Source organism: Nelumbo nucifera, chromosome 6 (assembly GCF_055504915.1).
Source record: "Nelumbo nucifera cultivar China Antique chromosome 6, China Antique-T2T, whole genome shotgun sequence".
In the NCBI taxonomy this organism is placed as follows: Eukaryota; Viridiplantae; Streptophyta; class Magnoliopsida; order Proteales; family Nelumbonaceae; genus Nelumbo; species Nelumbo nucifera.
Window position 1 is genome coordinate 50,163,661 of NC_142654.1, and position 17,717 is coordinate 50,181,377.

Below are 17,717 nucleotides of genomic sequence, written 5' to 3' on the forward strand. Positions count from 1 at the left end.
CTTACAGCTCGGCCGGTCTCTGAGGTAGGTCGCTATATGCCGGGGGACCTGTTAGCTCGACTTAGGCGAGTTGTTTTAGGCTGACTTGCCGAGCTGGTTCACTTACCTAGCGTCGAGGTGTTGCTTGAAGGCCACGTGCCACAATGTAATTCGGAAGACCAAATTACCCATCATTTGTAACCTTCATCTCGTGCCACATTTCTTCCTAATAAGCAAAAACTCTTTGATCTTTGAAAAGTTAGTAAATTAGCACTAGATAGACCTATTTGGTCGGTAATGAAAGATCATAATTGTAACTTTTCCATTGAAGTATCAACTTCATAACTCACCATTTATGTTAGCCAAAAAAAAAGGATAAAAGAGAGAAAAAAAACTAGGGCAGACACCCCCTTGTGATAAAAGTATTTTCTAAGGTGGATCCTCGATCAACACTTCAAATTCCATTATACATGCTTTTGAAATGAGTTTCTAAGTGATGATCCTGAGGAGAGGTACTCACTTTTATCCGATGCAAACCAGTTGTAACCCACTTGGACATAATTACTTTCATATGAGTTGAGGTTAAAGGCATTTTAACCCTTAAATTTTAAAGTTTTTCCTTCTTACCATTCTCATATTTCATGTTCTTCTACATTATCTGAGAATTGAATATATCACAATTTGAGGAGATGTTTGACATTTTTGATGCATACTTAGACCCTATCTTGGCCTGCCATCACATCACACCCTTTTCTTGCTTATATATGTTGATTATTCTGAGCTTTTTCATGCAAACCATTGCTTTATTTAACAAAAATTCCACAGTTCGATGTTTTCAAAGGCTTCTTAAGAAATTGACTTGATTAAAGATTTTTTATTAAAGTAATTGAATCTCAACTTCATTAATTATACTTGCCAATATTCAATTGGTCATGTCAACCTCCGATTTGACTAGAGTATTTTATTACGAGAAGTATAGACTGGCCCAAAGTATATTTCTGATTTTCACTTCAGAGCTATAAATATTCAAAATGTCAAAAATCCGTACTCCATGCACCCATACCCGTCGGTAAATTGCCATCAATTCCAAAATGACATCTACTCCAAATATACAACAGAATATTCTGACCCTAGACTGAACCGTCATTCTCCCATTTTATTATCATTAAGGGGTAAATATGCACAAGAATGCAACTCTACCACATAAAATTTACCTAATAATAACAATAATAATAATAATAATAATAATAAGCTAATAACTAGAAAACGGAATACATAGACGATAAGGGAAAGGCCCGGGCAGTCCTACCTACATGATTCGATCGGACAGTGCAGGGAGCCTTCTAAAGAAGTTCAAAGCTGGTGGTGACATCCGATCTCGGAACATCGGATGGCGCAGATAATAGAACCCTGACGCCAACGCGACCATCTTCGATGGGACAAGATACAACACGATGGCTACGATGAAGCACAGCCCCACAAAAATTGCCGTCGCTCGTGGGTCCCTCCACGTCACTAGAGCCTGCACTCGCTCTCCCTGCGTCGCGAAGTCTCCTAACACTGTTTGTACACGTGCCGCAAGAGTCCGTAATTTATCATACCTAGCGCGTATTATTTCTTGTGATCTAGTACTCGGTACCGTATCGAACTCCTCATCTAACTCGTCTCGATCAATGAATTCTGCTTGAGAGATCTTTGGGCAAGGTTGCGGAAATGGGTCCCGCGCTCGAAAACGGTAGTTCCATGCTCCGATCACAAACACGTAAAACAAGAATGTGGGGATGATCAGATCTGGAAACCACACGAGCATCACGAGTAATGCATGCACGAGCAGCGTAGCGGTCGGGTTCTTCCACGAACGTGTATCATCCACCCACCTTACCACATCGATAACCCCTGCGATCACGTTGATGATCCGAAACCAATTGGCACGTACTTTTCGCATGCTGAACGCGTGCGAATCTGCGTCGAGCATGTAAAGCACCACCTCACGTCGCAATGGCGGTTCTGATCGAGACAAGTGTAAGGCCACGATCTTTGACGCTGTGCTCCTTAACATCTCCTGTTGAAAGATACCAAGAGGCCTGATATGGTGCATCAGAGGCAGTAAGGGTTGTGTGTACACGTGAAGCATATCAAGGGTGGGAACAGCACGAGTGAACCGTACAGCAAGCTCAATATCACCCATCTTCTTCACTCCTGTGGGAGTCAAAAGGAGCAATGGATACGTATTTCTGTACACTCTGTCTGTCTCTAAAGTAGATATACGTATTCGTACTTTTCCAATACGAAAATCTGGACGCGTGGATTCTTTTGGACCATCTTTTTCGTATACTCCCCAGTTGTCAAATACACCAACTGTGAGTACTGTACACGGATCATACACCTTCCACGTGTACTGTTCATTCCACTTGGGGTCCAAGCTATCTGCCACGGTACGTGATCGTACCCACTTTTGTCCGTACTTGGCAACTGCATATGCGTCGGTTGATCCCTTACCGTTGATTGTTTTCATCGGAAGAAGATTCTTGCATCCAACGATTCCAAGCTCGACCGCACCAACAGGTGGTTTCCAGAGCTGTCTCGCGGTTGGACGGTAGTCGCTACACACATGAGCTGCTTCATCCATAACATGATATCCACCGTCGAAGCAGAGGCGCAGGTGGGCCCGACCTTTGTAGGCCCTCTTCTCGTTGTCGGCGTCTTCAAGACTGAACCACCGGGATACCACTTTCCGGTCATCCACCCGCCTTTCTATGGTTGCAAGTGGTATTCTGGCCACCCCCAACACCACCGTTACTTTTGATTGCCGGTTTTCCAAGCTGAAAACAAGGTGGTCACAGAACGGTTCTGCTGCGACAAAGATGAGATCTTCATTCCACGAGGGCGATCCGTTACGGCTGACAGAGATTCTAGTCTTCAATACCTGAGCCCCTAACTGAGCTTTGACTTGGAAACTTGACTCTCTGGTTGCCGTCGATGGTAGAATATCTTGAGCTTCGATCACCGTTGCTCTGAGATACCATAGCTTGGGTGAAAGATAGACTTTTGACCGCGAGCTTACATTACCGGCTGTGTCGGTTTTCCATGCATCAGAAAATGCCTCATCAGCTTGCGTGCCTATCCACGTGGCAAGCATAAGATCACCGTTGTGGGCCCCGCCACCTTCTAGTCGATACCATTGTGGGGCCAGGGGGCTATCAGGTGGGTCCCTTAGCGGGATCTCCGTGACGTCGAAACAAACACCACCGAGGAAATTTCCTTCTGCCGCGTCGGATGTGGGATTGGATGTGGCTGGATCCCACACAGAGACTTCCAACATGGACGATGACTCTGGTGCGTCCCGGCCGAAGGCGAATGTCTGGTCCCATTCGAAGAATGTGGCTTTCCGGGCGGGTTTGGATCTTACCTGGCAGCTCGCAACCGCGATCTTGACGACAGGATTGCCGTTGGTTGGGAGGGATCGGGCTTTCACCACTTTGACAAAGAGGTAGTGCATTTTCTCAACAAGATCGTAAGATGACCGCTCCACTGGAATTCTATCAGGTGGGTCCCTCGAGGAATTCTCAGCAGTGGCTGTCCTGTAAATAGGACGTGCGGCATTGAACACAGCGGCTCTAACTTCCGGCATCGTGGCTGTTACCGTGGCTGACATCACTTCTGCAGGAAGCGGGGCCTCTGGTGCTGATTTATTTTCAGAGTCAACTTGCGTTGGTTGTTGTGGTGATGGATCGACTGGATTTTTACTTGCTTCAGGCTGTGGTGGGTCAGATTTCGGTGGTTTCATAGGCTCAGGGTCAGGGGTATTTTCTGGCGGTGGTCCTGCAGGTTCTGCAGCTGAGGCTAGTTCATCTGGTGATGATGGAGTCGCTGTTTCATCGGGCTTTACGACCTCGGGTGGAGGATCTGCTGGGGCAGGTGGGTCAGGCTCGGCTGGCTTCTCAGTCGCTGTTTCAGCCTTGACGGCATCTGCTGCTGTTGCCTCTGCAGAGGCAGGTGCTTCAACCTCTGCTGCTGGTGGGTCAATTTTCTTTTCCTCTGCAGGTGGTGGTGTTGATGGGGGCGGTGGTGAAAGTGGAGAAACGAACTCATCTATGTAGTAAATCTTCAAACCAATCTCACCTTGAATCCAAGTAAACCAGCTTTTCTTCTCCAAAGGAAAATAAATTAGCGCCTCTTCTCCCTTCCTCACAAACTGGGCTGAATTCAGCCTGACACGGCCAAGAAAATTGCTTCGGCGGGTAGGCCCCATTCGCCTATCATGGTAGACATCAATTTCAAGCATGTCGCCAAATACGTCAGACGGACCACCAACATTGAACTCAAGCACCTCGTTCCACGTTGGGTTCAAATCACGGATCACCGTTTGAGTCCTTCTCCGTTGCCCATAATAATCAACCACCACATATGGACTGGACGTCCCCTGCCCATCCTTGGGCATGAGATTACGAGCATCAACAACCTCCGCAATTAGTTTCCGCATCGTAGTTGCCATAATCAGAGAGTTTCTGACTTAGAATTATTGCGCTTTTCCTGCTGTTTTTTTGTATAATCACATCGTTTAATTTGATGCAGGAGGAGCCAGAGAGAGAGAGGGGGGGAGAGAGTTAGAGAGAGAGAGAGAGAGAGAGAGAGGGAGATAACTATGTTGCAATAGTGGTGAGTTATGAAGATGAAAGGATTAAAGAGAGAAAGAGAGAGATAAAGTAAACTGGCGGTGGTGGATTTCCTAGTTGTAAAAGAAGGGGAGAGAAGAAGAAAGCTGAGATAATGCCATAATGGAGGTGCTTAACGTGATGGGCAAGCAGCCTTATGGCCTTGGCCAGGCCATCTTTTCTACTTTGCTTCGTAAACAAAACCAACACTTTTTATTGAAGATTCTCACAATCAAGACACCTTTTATCAACAGGAACTTCTGTTGGGTCCATGCACTGTGTTAAACGTAGGAACAACAACACTTTTCAAAGATATGTGGCTTTTTTATGGCTTGAATCACCGACCATTGTTAATTTTGTCGACTGCAATCTTTAGTGGAAGTGAGAAAATTGACGACGTATGCTTTTTCTTGCATTGCTTTGTGGCACAGGCTAGTGGGGGTTGCATAGGAGGAGACGTACGTGGACAGGCGTCCAGGATATACCATGCATGCACGTCGAACTGAGCAAGGAAAGCTGATAATCGAGGGTGATTGCCTGCTTTGTGCTAGTTGGGTCGGGCTGGAAGTCAATTTTTTTTTTCCGATCGGGCGGCCAAGGTAACATGGTGTGGTAATAATTTAAAGGGTGTTCGCCACTATGTATGATCTTATTTTATAAAATAAGAACTGCTGTTTCAGGAAAAAAAACTTAAAATGGGATGATCAATTGAACTAGGGTTTGGTCAAGGTAACCCGTTTCTACACTACAACAAAAAATGGCCTATAGATAACATTAACCACCGTCATAGATCTATAGTGTCGGTTTATTCACAATGATTCTTCACCGGCCAGTCGGTCACAACGGAAAAGTCACTATAACGTCCCTTCCTTCGCTGGTATGTAGTGAGGGATAAATTGGTCAATTTCTTGTGTTTATTTGTTGATAATATTAGGTCCTACGAAATCTCTTAAACTATCCTTTCTCGTTACTTAATTGACATGAACGAAATATCAAATTTATCTTTCGCTTTTTATTAAATTTTCAAAATAAAACCCAAATGATGAAATACCCCTGATTTCAAAGCTTTACTTGATACCAACTGTGACTGTGGCTGTTCAATGAGGCCCCGGTTTTCTGTTGGAAGTTGCAGCGGTCCCGGTTTACTTGATACCATCTGCCGTTTCCCTAACCTGACTAACCTCTCCCTCTCCAACAACTCCATCAACCCCTTTCTCCCCGATGACATCTCCGCCTGTCAAAAATTGTAGCACCTGGACCTCTCGGAGAACTACCTTGTGGGTCCAATCCCGTCCACACTTGCTAATATTACAACTCTTCGTAGCCTCATCCCGAGTGGAAACAATTTCTCCGACAATATACCAGAGAGCTTTGGATGATTCCAGAGACTTGAGGAGCTGGCTCTCATCGGGGGTCTCCTCAATGGAACCATACCTTCTTGTAAATATTTCCACTCTTAGAGTGCTTAATCTGGCTTACAACCCGTATACACCCAGTCAAATTCCGGCGGACAACGGTAATTTGACGAACCTGGAATTTCTCTGGCTTACTCGGTCTAATCTCGTGAGGTAACTTGAGGAACCTGGAATTTCCGGAGAGATCGAGGTAATTAACCACCAGTAGGCTCCCAAGTTCCTTTGGAATTTCTCCGAAAAGCCCATTGTAGAGAGGTACAGCACACTGAGCTTCGTCATTGACTGGATAAGAGGAACGAAGGGGGACAACGAAGTCATCTCGTTCTTGTAAATATTTCTTTTGGAACGAAAGCCTCATCACTGAAGATTGAGATCCAGAGGAACCAAGTCATCTCGTTCCCAGCCATGGTGATTCCCGGTCCTTACGGACAGAGCTTGCCGGCGGTTCCAGAATGGCTGAACAAGGGGGACAACGTGTGGCAGATGACAGCTACGACATTACTATTGGCGGAGCCGGTTCTGTGCAGGCTGGTCTTACCAGTATCCAACTCGAGGGGTGCATTTTACGGTGGAGGAGGAGGGGTGCAGTTGGTGAACATTTTCTCTGTTTTCTGTTTCGTCACTGCTGCTGCAAGTTGCAGCAGCGGTCTGAACCCAAAACAGAGCAGCGGTGGCTACCCCTTCACACCGACCTTCTCTCCCTTTTTCTTCTAATCTTCTTTCTTCTTCCTTCTTCTTCTTCTTCCCCCTTTCCTTAGTTGCAGTGGCAGATTCAAACTCTAGAAATACGTATCCATATTTCTCTGCCTCCATCTCTATCTCATGTCTCGTGTGCAAAACCACTAGAAAATTCTATCCCTTCCGTGTCTCAACTGTTCTCCTAAGTCTATGCTTCGTTATTCTGGCTCTCACCTCCCTAACCATGTAGTTGCTCTCTTCTCAATCTCATCATAATCCTTGGAGATGGTTGTAACTGATCTTTCAGCTAAAGATTCATCACTGAACGGGTCTAATGGTCAAAGGTTGTGGTGGAGCCAATGCAACTTTACGAAAGTATTCCTAGCGCACATTGAGTCATCCGTCTGGGTTCCCTTGAATCATCAGAGGTTGTACCAAAGCCATTCTATTTCAAGGGACTGTTCCGACCTTCTCTCCCTTCTTCTTCATCCCTGTTTGAGAACACTTAAAAGAAGTACTTATCTAAACAAGTACTTCTTTTAAGACATAGGGCCACACATTAAGTGGTTTTTAAGTACTTATGGGTGTTTGGTAAAAAAGAGGGTAAGAAGTAAGGCGGCTTTGGAGTGTTGGGATCTAGAAAAAATGGTTTTCTCTTTTAGGATCGTTGAGATGTGTCTGACATTAGAAGAGGTAGCTTATCTCCTACGAATGCCTATTGAAGATGAGATTGCCTTCCCAGTTGCCAAGCAGGGGTACAAAGCCGACCTGTGCCAATTCATAGCATGCAAAAAGTCCCAACTACAGATGGTAGGTGAAGAATCCATTATAGTCCAGTTTCTTCTAAACCATAGCACCCAAGTCTTCAAATTAGATAAGCCATAGAAAAATAGGAAATGACAGAAAAAATGTCTTGCTCATGGCGATTGTAAGACATCTCCTCTTCCCACTTGATCGCAAAAGGATTCATACAAGACTAGTCACAGTACTGCATCAAATCAAAGAAGCATCATCAGTCACCTTGGTTCCCATGATCTTAGCAGAAATTCTAAGGGGTCTAAACATGTTGCAGACACATAGAGCATTGTCGTTCTGTGGATCCCTCCAGATCTTGTAGCTGTGGTTGATACAACATCTAGCACATTTTGTCATCCACAACGGAAAGTTTTTATCTCAGCCCACATACAAGGTAAAAGAAATATTGAGCACTAATCCACAAGCATCAGCCTTGTCAGAGAAACAAAACATGGCGTAATTGCAAAGGGCCATAGAAGGAAACGTTAATTGGAACATTGGGTTGTCTATCCAAGAAGGGTGCAATCAACCTCACTTAGTTGCAGAAGGAAAAAAGAGCATGGTTCTAGCAAGCTTATATGGATCAATACCATACGTTCCAATACGAGTCCTAAGGCAAGTAGGCTTCTTATAGATCATTCCAACCATCGATGACATCAAAGGGGACATGGTTAATTTTATCAAGTATTGTGGGAACATGGAAAGGAGGGTCAAAGAGCATTGGGCTTCCAGTAAAAGGGAATTCTCTACCCTGTTGCCAACCTTCAAGCCGATGTGTGATCATACATATAGGGATTGGGTGTGCAGTCAAGGTTTCCCGTCACCCCTAGCGCCACCACCTGAGCTCCCCACCCCAGTAAGGCCTTCATCCAAAGGTACCATATCAAAGGAATCCCTCAAGCACCCTTTAGATGATCCATACTTGAAAGCAGCACTAGAACTTCATAGGCAAAATAGATAAGTCAAAGGAAAATGGAAATAGAAGAGTCAAATTTAAGGAAGGAAACTATGGAATTAAAAGAGAGATTGGAAAGTCAAAGGAAAAAGTTGAGTGAAGCCCAAACAATTCATTTTAAAACAATGAAGATATTATCAGAGGCACTTCAAGAAAAGCAAAGGTTGGAAGTCAAAATCAAGGAAACTCGTCGCCAGCTCCATCAAGCTAGGAATGAGGCTTTTAGTGCCAACGTCAGATACAAAGATTTAGTCAACCGCATAGAAGCATACACAATGCAAGTGGCAAATCGAATGGTGATACTCAAAGTCACTTTGACTTACTATGGCATTGACATTCCTCCCAGCTGATCAATATTGTTGTATTTCCTTTTCTTTTTGAAAAAAAGTGGATGTAATGAACATTAATGAAGGAGCTATCTTTTGTTTTGGGCCATTATTGTTTCACTCAAATACTAACAAAATCGTCAAATTCATTGAATTAACTCATCAAATATCAAATTTGGCAAATTAACTTGTCAAATAACAAAGATCAGAATCAAAGCATCAAATCAACTCATCAAATAAAAAAAATTAAAATCAAAGCATCGAAATCAAATCTAAGTTGTCAAATCAACTCATCCAATCAAAGCATTAAAAATCGAAATCAAATTTACCAAATTCTTCAAGCCAATTCATCAAATATCAAAAATCAAAGAATAAAAACCAAAATTAAGTCTACAAAGTTCATCAAATCAACCCATAAAATAGAATCAAAATCAAAATTAAAAAAAATCATCAAAATCAAAATCAAAAACCAAGAAAAGAAAGAAAATAAAAAAAAGTCAAATCAATCTCATCAAATGTTGAAAAACAATTTCTTTGTTTTCTCTCTTGCAACCAGTGAATAATTTTTGACCTACTCCAGGCCAACATGAGGACCAATAGAATTGTGACCCATTCCTTCGCCCGCACCATGGCAACCGAAGGCACGACCTTGGAGGGCTCAAGGCAACATGACACAACTAATGTGGAGACTGCTATACCCATTACTGTTTCATATAGTGAATTTCTCCGTCTTCAAGAAAAGCTTTCAGAAATGTGTGTTCGGGTGGATTCACTCTCAGAAAGAAATTCTACAAACCCACAAACCACTACCCAAGCTCAAACCTTTTCCATCCCTACCACTACTGGGATTCCTATCCCGTTCGTATTCATTGCAGGTACCACATCACTGACTCCAAGGCCACAACCTACCATCCCCACAACTCCAAAAGTCAACCAAGTCAATGTTAGACAGTTTTGTATGCCCTTAGCTCCAATCAGTTTTGATGTACTTTTGACATTTAGTATAAATGAATAAAGTGCATGTTTGATTCATGTTGTGTGGTGTGTTTCTGTGTAAGACCCTTAAACTGGACACTTAATGAGACTCGTGTTAATTTAGAATGTTCACAGCTGTTGGATAAGTCTGGGGAGATTTATCCTGCCAAGGCTGGCACTGGTGTGCTGCCAAGTGTTGGGGTGGCCTGTCTCAGCCGCTAGGGTGAGACCCAAGGTACACGCAGTGTAAGATTACTTGAATCTTTGAATCGGACTAGATTTCCAGTATTGCCCTGGACCTTGGAGACTGATGGGCAAAACTAGAAAGTTACACCTGACCCCTAGACTCGATTATGATACTGCACTATGTGTCGGATCGAACTGACTTAGAAGCATACCGGTGGAGGGAAATGGCATCAAAACTGAGGTATCCGATGCCTAAGGAGGAAATGGTAAGGATGCTCATAAAAACGCTAGGTGAGCCATATTATTTAATGTTGATTGCCCAGCCTGTTAAGGATTTTAATGATGTTGTCAAGGGGGCCACTAGGATCGAGGAGGCCATAAGGCAAGGAAGAATCAATCCTTCAATTGGGGGAGTTGGCTTAACCCAAACCCTTGTTAGAAAACCCTCCATCAAGAAGTCAGAAAATGAAGTACTTGCTATTTCCCTATCCCCTCACCAACAAGTTTGGCCTAATTTTGTTGCAACCACTTACTCTAGCAGTCTCCGACCACTGTTTCACTTACCTAAACCATCACCACCTGTGCCTGTCACACCCCAACCATTTCGTCCAATACTAGCTCCACGACCATACCAACCACCCTATCCCTAGCAGCCGCCGATGGTAACAGACCAAAACCCTCGTATCTAGAAAGAAAAAAGGATAGAGGTTACCCCCTGCCACACCCCCACTCTCAGTTATTGCCCGCATTGGTAAAAGAAGGGTACTTGAGTTTGCTGACATGGAAGCCACTATCGGAACCTAAGCCAAGAGGGTACGGTGAGAATGCCCACTACGCCTACCACCAAGGCCCAGGGCATGTGATCAATAGGTGTTGGCAACTCAAGTATGCAGTTCGAAGGTTGATTTGAGATGGACACATCACCTTTCAAGCAGAGCAACCAATGGTGATCACCAGAAATCCCATGCCACCACACGGAGTAGGACCAAGCAATAGCATTCATTGCATCGAAGAAGATAGGCAGTTCATGGACCCCACAGTGTTGATTGTTCCTATAGGGACCCTACCTACAGTACTAGTGCCATGCATTCAACCACCTTTCGACACCATTTGCACTATTAGACCTCCCTTCTACATCCTAGTCCCTTCTACACACTCTACCTGTTAGACAGTGTATGCCCTTAGCTCCAATTAGAATGATGTACATTATGACATTTAATGTAAATGAATAAAGTACATATTTGATTCATGTTATTATGGTGTGTTCTGTGCAATACCCTTAAACTGGACACATATGAGACTCATGTTAGTTTATAATCTTCACAGCCGTTGGATAGATCTGGGGAGATTTATCCTACCAAGGCTGACACTGATGTGCCACCATTTTGGTTGGGGTGGCTTGTCTCAGCTGCCCGGGTGAGACCTGAGGTACATGCAGTGTGAGTTTTCTTGAAACCCTGAACCGGACCAGAATTCCAATATTGCCTTAGACCTTGGAGATAGATGGGTAAAACTGGAATGTTACACCTGACCCCTAGACTCGATTATGATACTACACTAGGTGCTGGATTGGGCTGTCTTTGATATGCCAATCAGTGAGATCCTGAGAGGGGGTCAAAACCTGGGTATGTTGGGACAGTCCGAGAATTCATTTGAGTGGGTGATCATAGTGACATGATCAACCCCTTTGTCGGACAAAGTGAATGATCGGGGATGCACTCTCTCTGATAGAAACCTAAACTGCTGGTAGTCAATTTCAACAATTGAAATTTGTTTTGCAAAATATATTTATATAAAGATATACATATGTATATTATGGTTTCAAAATGTTTGCAAAATGTTTTAATTCCCGGGATCCATGTAAGTAAAGAGTGCAACACTGTACCTTGCAGCCGAGGGAGAGGTCCTCTCTTGTCGGGTAGTGTTTGATCATTATGGGCTAAGAGGTTATGTGTAAGACCATTGAGGGTAATACCTGATGGGCTAATCTTGCATCTGCTCACAGTCCTTGGGTTTTTATAAGGTGGCTTGACCCAATGAACATTTAGTGTAAATGTTGGGCCCATTAAGAGCCCATGGTGATGGGCTCAGAGGTTCGCTGTTTTCTATAGTGAATTCGGATAGGCTTTGTAACATAGGCTGGGCTGAACCCATGTGGCTGATGTGTAGATTAATGTTTGGGTCCCACGCCATACAAGGATAGCCAACTGGGCAGCAGTTAGGAGGTTAAGTGAGCACATAGACTTAATGGGCCTAAAGCCCAATTCAAATTGACTTAATAAGACTTATTAATTAGGGGCGGTTCTGGGATTTAGATCAGCAGATTGGATAAGGGATTATCCTTATCCACTCAAAGAGTCCAGATCCAAATAAAGATTTGGATCAGGAAACTCCTAATTTGATTAGGAAGGCTCATCTTTATCAACAAATAAGATAAGGGATTATCCTTATCTTGAAGAGAGTCCAGATGCAAATACAAGATTTGGATTAGGAAACTCTTAATGGGATTAGGAGATGCTCTCTTTAAAGGCTATAAATAGAGGAGCAGGGCAAACCTCCAAAACACAATACTCAGTTTGTAGATTACAAAGAAAGAAGAATCTACAGTTTGACTGCTCCTGTCTTCTGCTCTTTCTTGCTCTTGCCGCCCCTATCAGTTCGATCTCCACCTGTGGGAGTGATCAAGAAAGGTTCTTGATATTATCTTTTGGTAGAAAAGGTAATCTGAAGTCGTGCTCACCAGCCCTCCATCACATTATTGCTGAAGAGCCATCTTGCTGATTCTGCTCCACCTCACACTGTGTCATGTTCAGTGGGAGCAGTCTTTGGTTTTCTCCTTGGGCATGAACACCTTCATTGGGAGTTACTATTACTCCGTATCAGGTATATCCCTCTCTTACCTTTTGGTTTCAGATCTGGTCCGGTTTGGTTTTAAGATCCTTGAAAATACAGTTTTCTAAAATAGGGAATGTGATTCCCACATGGGAGAGAGAGAGATTTTTGAAATTTCGCGCAACCTTCCTACAGGGTTCGGCCATCCATATGAGGGATCTCTCATCCCTTCACTACCAATAACCCTTTCACCCCTTCAACTATATTCGATGACAACCTCCCATAGAAACCTTTTGTCATTCCCTACCTGGAACTCTGTGGAGAAAATTCATCCAAGACCCCATGGAATTATTACATTGAGCTTGTGGTGGCACAAGTAGATTGAACTGTCCCAGAACATGGAGCCTTATTAAGATCTAGAAGATTCTTGCCCCCAAGGAAAGTGATTGTGGCAGTGGATAAAGGAATGGCCAAGATAGGGGAGGAGCCAAGTGAAGAGAGCAAAGTTAAGGAGAAGGATATTTTCCTAACGGCCATAAAAAAGTCTCGATACAATGTAGTGGATCAGCTAGCAAAAATACCTGCACAGATTTTAATACTTGGGCTATTATTGTCTTCAGAACATCACAGGAACCAGGTTATAGATGTTTTCAAGAGGGCTCTTGTCCTCCCAAGTATAGAACCAGAAAGGCTAGCATAGATGGTCGACATGATTTTGGCTCCTTGAGTAATAACATTTTCAGATGATGAGATCCCAATACATGGTGTTACTCACAATCTTCTATTGTATATGACAGTGGCTTGCAAAGGAATGAGGGTCCCTATTGTCTTGGTGGATAATAGGTCTGGTTTAAATGTTTGCACTCTTGGGACACTACAAGCACTTGGAATGGGTATACATAATGTGAAGAAGAGATCCATTGCATTAAGGGCCTTTTACAATTCAGTTAGTCCAAATTTGGGAGATGTAACACTTAATGTGACTGTTGGAAAGGTTATTTATTAGATTCAATTCCAAGTTCTAGACATTCAAGCATCTTTCACCCTATTATTAGGGAGATCTTGGCTTCATTCTATTGGAGCCGTGCCATCTACCCTCCACCAGAGAGTAAAGTTGGTCTATGATAATGAACTCATTGCAATCCTTGGGGATAGTTAGATTGCACCAGCTACAGAATCATCAGTTCAACACCTAGAGGGAGGATAGGTTTCTTCTCTTACCAATTTGCAGAAGTGAATTCCATCATATAGGTCAAAGAGGCAAAGAAATTTCAAGGAAGGATAGCACCACCCCTCCGAATGATGGCTCATACGAAGTCCGACCCTGACAAAGGGTTAGGTATTAAGCAACAAGGAAGATTGAACCTTGTTAAGGCCAAGGAATCTCTCCCTCGATTTGGAGTAGGCTATAAGCCAAATAAACATGACCTGTTTGGCCCATGAGGTGGGAAGAAGAAAAGTGTACCTCTATCAACACCACTCCATTTCGCCAAGCCCAGTAACCCAGCAAGCATGCCTAAGCCAACACCAACCCCTCAAGTCAGCCCTGAAACCCCCCTTGACATCCTAGACATTTTACTGCTTTTTCTTGAAGACCAAGATCGGAAGGACATCGGCTCATCGTCAAAGGATACTGAGTTAATCTACATGCCCTGTTGTTCCATCGATTGGGGCAAGGTGGAAATACTAATCGGACCAGAGGTATTGATGAGCTCGAGGATCGTGCAATTTGGGAATCCTTGGATGGAGATGTATGTGCAGTAGAAGGTGAATTCATAGAAGACCCTACCCAGTCAATTGTCTCATTGCAAGAGCCTGTTCATAACTGGATGTCTTCTCCAACTACCTTGGGCCTAGAGGCCCTTTCTCTTGGGGTTTGTTAAGCTGTAATTCTCAAACTAGGGGGTCAATGCTTTCTACCTTGTGTCTCAATCCCGAAAGTAGTTTTTGTACTCCATTGATCCAAATGAAGTGAAAATCCTTTTGTTGAACTACGAATGGCTTGATCCCCCTCAAAAGGGTATGTAGGCAGCCATGGTTCACAGCTTGGGACCAACCGTTTTTTTTTTTGAAAAATCTCCTTTTGGTCCAATTCCAATTCCTATGTTTATTCATCCTTTTCATCTTACAGGAACCCGAACCCATCTCACCAGCCTATGGCTTCGACCTTGAGTCAGACTTTGCTCTTATGGGAATAGAGGAGGAACCACTTGAGGAGGAGATCCCTCAAATTATCCTTGATCAGATTGAATGGAAAGAGGAAAGAAGACCATGAGCCGACTTGGAAGAAGTTAATCTTGGAACTGATGATGACCCAAAGTTGGTAAAAATGGGAGCCATTTAATTCCAAAGCAAAAGCTTGACATAATAAAGTTGTTGAAAAAATTTAAGGATGTGTTTGCATGGTCCTACAAAGACATCCCAGGATTGGACACCAACTTGGTGGTACATAGGATTCCCATATATCCCAATGCAAAACCAATAAAGCAAAAGCTTAGGAAGCTCCACCCAAAGTGGTCTCTGAAAATTCAAGAAGTCAAGAAGCAACTGAAGCGGGATTTCTAGAAGTGGCAAACTACGCTAAATGGTTAGCAAACATTGTACCAGTACCTAAAAAGGATGGGAAGGTTAGGATGTGCATGGATTTCTGGGATTTAAATAGATCTAGTTCCAAGGACGATTTTCCCTTACTAAACATTGAAAATTTTGTTGATGACATGGTCGGACACGAAATGTTATCTTTTACGGATGGATTTTCGGGATATAACTAGATCAAAATGATAGAGGACAATGAAAGACGACCTTCATAACACCACGGGGAAACTTTTGCTACAATGTCATGCCATTTGGGCTTAAGAATGCTGGGACAACTTATCAGAGAGCAATCACAACACTCTTTAATGACATGATATACAGAGAATTGGAGGTATACATGGATGACATTATTGCCAAGTCCAAGAAGGAAGAGCATCATTTAAAGGACCTCCAGAAGCTCCTTGAAAGACTCAAGAAATTCTACCTCAGGTTAAATCCCCAAAAATCCATATCTGGGGCATCATTAGGAAAGCTATTGGGCTTTATTGTTAGTCAAAAAGGGATTGAGATTGACCTTGCAAAGGTCAAAGCCATTGTTGATATGCCTCCTCCACAAACAGAAAAGGAAGTCGGAAGTTTTCTGGGAAGATTGCAATATAGTCCATAGATTCATATTGCAACTTACACCAATATGCAAGCCAATTTTCAAGTTGCTAAGGAAGAATACCCCGGTGAAATGGAATGAAGACTGTCAAGAAGCATTTGACAAAATTAAGGAGTACTTGACCAATCCACTAGTCTTAGCTCCCCTTCAGCCTGGGGAACCCTTGCTTATGTATTTATCAATGCAGGAAGATTCTGTTGGATGCATACTAGGGCAACATGATGGGACAGGTAAAAAGGAAAGAGCCATTTACTACCTAAGTTAGAAATTTTGTGACTATGAGGCAAGGAACACTATGCTAGGAAAAAACATGTCTAGCCCTTGTTTGGGCTTGTAAAAAGCTACGCCGTTACCTATTAGCTCATTCGGTGTTACTCATTTCTTGAGTGGATCCCATCAAGTACTTGTTTGAGAAACTCGTAGTTACCAGTTGAGTCTCCCATTGCAGACCATTTAGCTGATAACCCCACCTTAGAGTATGAGGCAATCCTAATAAGTTTCTCAGATGAAACCATTTTGGAAATACAAGTGGGGAAAAGGTGGAAGGCATACTTTGACAGAGCATCAAACCAAAGTGGATGGGGAGCAGGAATGATCCTTGTGGACCCCCTAAGGCACTCATTTTCCTTTATCTATATGCTAGACTTTCCCAACACCAATAATACATGTGAATGAGATGCATGCCTAAGAGCAGTAAAAATGGCATTAGACTGGGGCATCGATGAATTGGAAATTTATGGGGACTCTTTCTTGGTCATTAGTCAAGCCAAGGGTGACTGGGAAGTACGGGATGAACGACTAGCATTGTATCATAACTATCTCAAGGAGTTGATCAAAATGTTTAAATGCATTTTCTTTAATTACCTACCTAGAGAAGACAACCACTTTTTGGATGCTTTAGCCTACCTTGGATCAGTCATGTGCTTACCTCCCAACATAGCAGTAGAACCAATTGATTTAAGTTGGGATAGGCAGCCTGCCTACGTGAGTAGCATACTAGCAATCACAATAGAAGATGATGAGTTTGATGGTAAACTGTGGTTTTATGACATCAAAAATTTCTTGGAGCACCAAGCATTTCTAGAAGGGGCAGATTCCAAGGTGAAAGGAACTATAACCAGATTAGCAGGGTATTTCGTCATAGTAGGAGGGATATTGTATTGAAAGTTCCCAGGATTACCTTGGTTGAGATGTTTAGATGAAGAAGAAGCACAAAGAAAGTTGGATTTGGTACAAGGTAGCATATGTGGCCCTCACATGAATGGACATATGTTGGCCAAAATGTTGCTCCGAATGGGATTTTATTGGATGGCAATGGATGAGGATTGTTGTCGACATGTACAGAGACGTCATGCTTGTCAAGTCTTTGATCGAAAGATAAATGCACCTCCCTCAGAGCTTTATTATCTCACTACACCTTAGCCTTTCTCAGTATGGGGAATTGACATGGTTAGTCTGTTGTAACCTTTAACGAATGGGCATAAGTTCATCTTAGTCGCCATTGATTATTTCACTAATTGGGTAGAAGCAATGTCCATAGCCCGTCCAATAATGACTAAGAAAGTTCAATTCATCAAGACCAACATTATTGCCAGATACGGAGCACCTTGCAAAATCATCTTAGATAATGGAAAGAATTTTGTTGGAAAGGAAGTCACTGCCCTTTGCAATCATTTCAAGATTAAGCAGTTGCGTTCATCCCCTTATCGACCTCAAATGAAT

General features: G+C 43.1%; 2 protein-coding genes across 2 annotated transcripts; one reads left to right on the forward strand and one right to left on the reverse strand.

The window, feature by feature from the left end:
- Positions 1-1,110: 1,110 nt before the first annotated feature.
- Positions 1,111-5,068, reverse strand: LOC104613064 (C2 calcium/lipid-binding plant phosphoribosyltransferase family protein). Its single transcript, XM_010280758.3, has one exon. The coding sequence runs from the start codon at positions 4,472-4,474 to the stop codon at positions 1,289-1,291; it is 3,186 nt and encodes a 1,061-aa protein (XP_010279060.1). The 5' UTR covers positions 4,475-5,068; the 3' UTR covers positions 1,111-1,288.
- Positions 5,069-16,694: 11,626 nt separating this feature from the next.
- On the forward strand, positions 16,695-17,159 carry LOC109115879 (uncharacterized). Its single transcript, XM_019200416.1, has one exon. The coding sequence runs from the start codon at positions 16,695-16,697 to the stop codon at positions 17,157-17,159; it is 465 nt and encodes a 154-aa protein (XP_019055961.1).
- The last annotated feature ends 558 nt before the right edge of the window (positions 17,160-17,717 follow it).

What these genes read in the sequence shown, in the direction of transcription:
- LOC104613064 (XM_010280758.3), bottom strand. Translation starts at nt 4,474, where the DNA reads ATGGCAACTACGATGCGGAAACTAATTGCGGAGGTTGTTGATGCTCGT.
- LOC109115879 (XM_019200416.1), top strand. Translation starts at nt 16,695, where the DNA reads ATGGCATTAGACTGGGGCATCGATGAATTGGAAATTTATGGGGACTCT.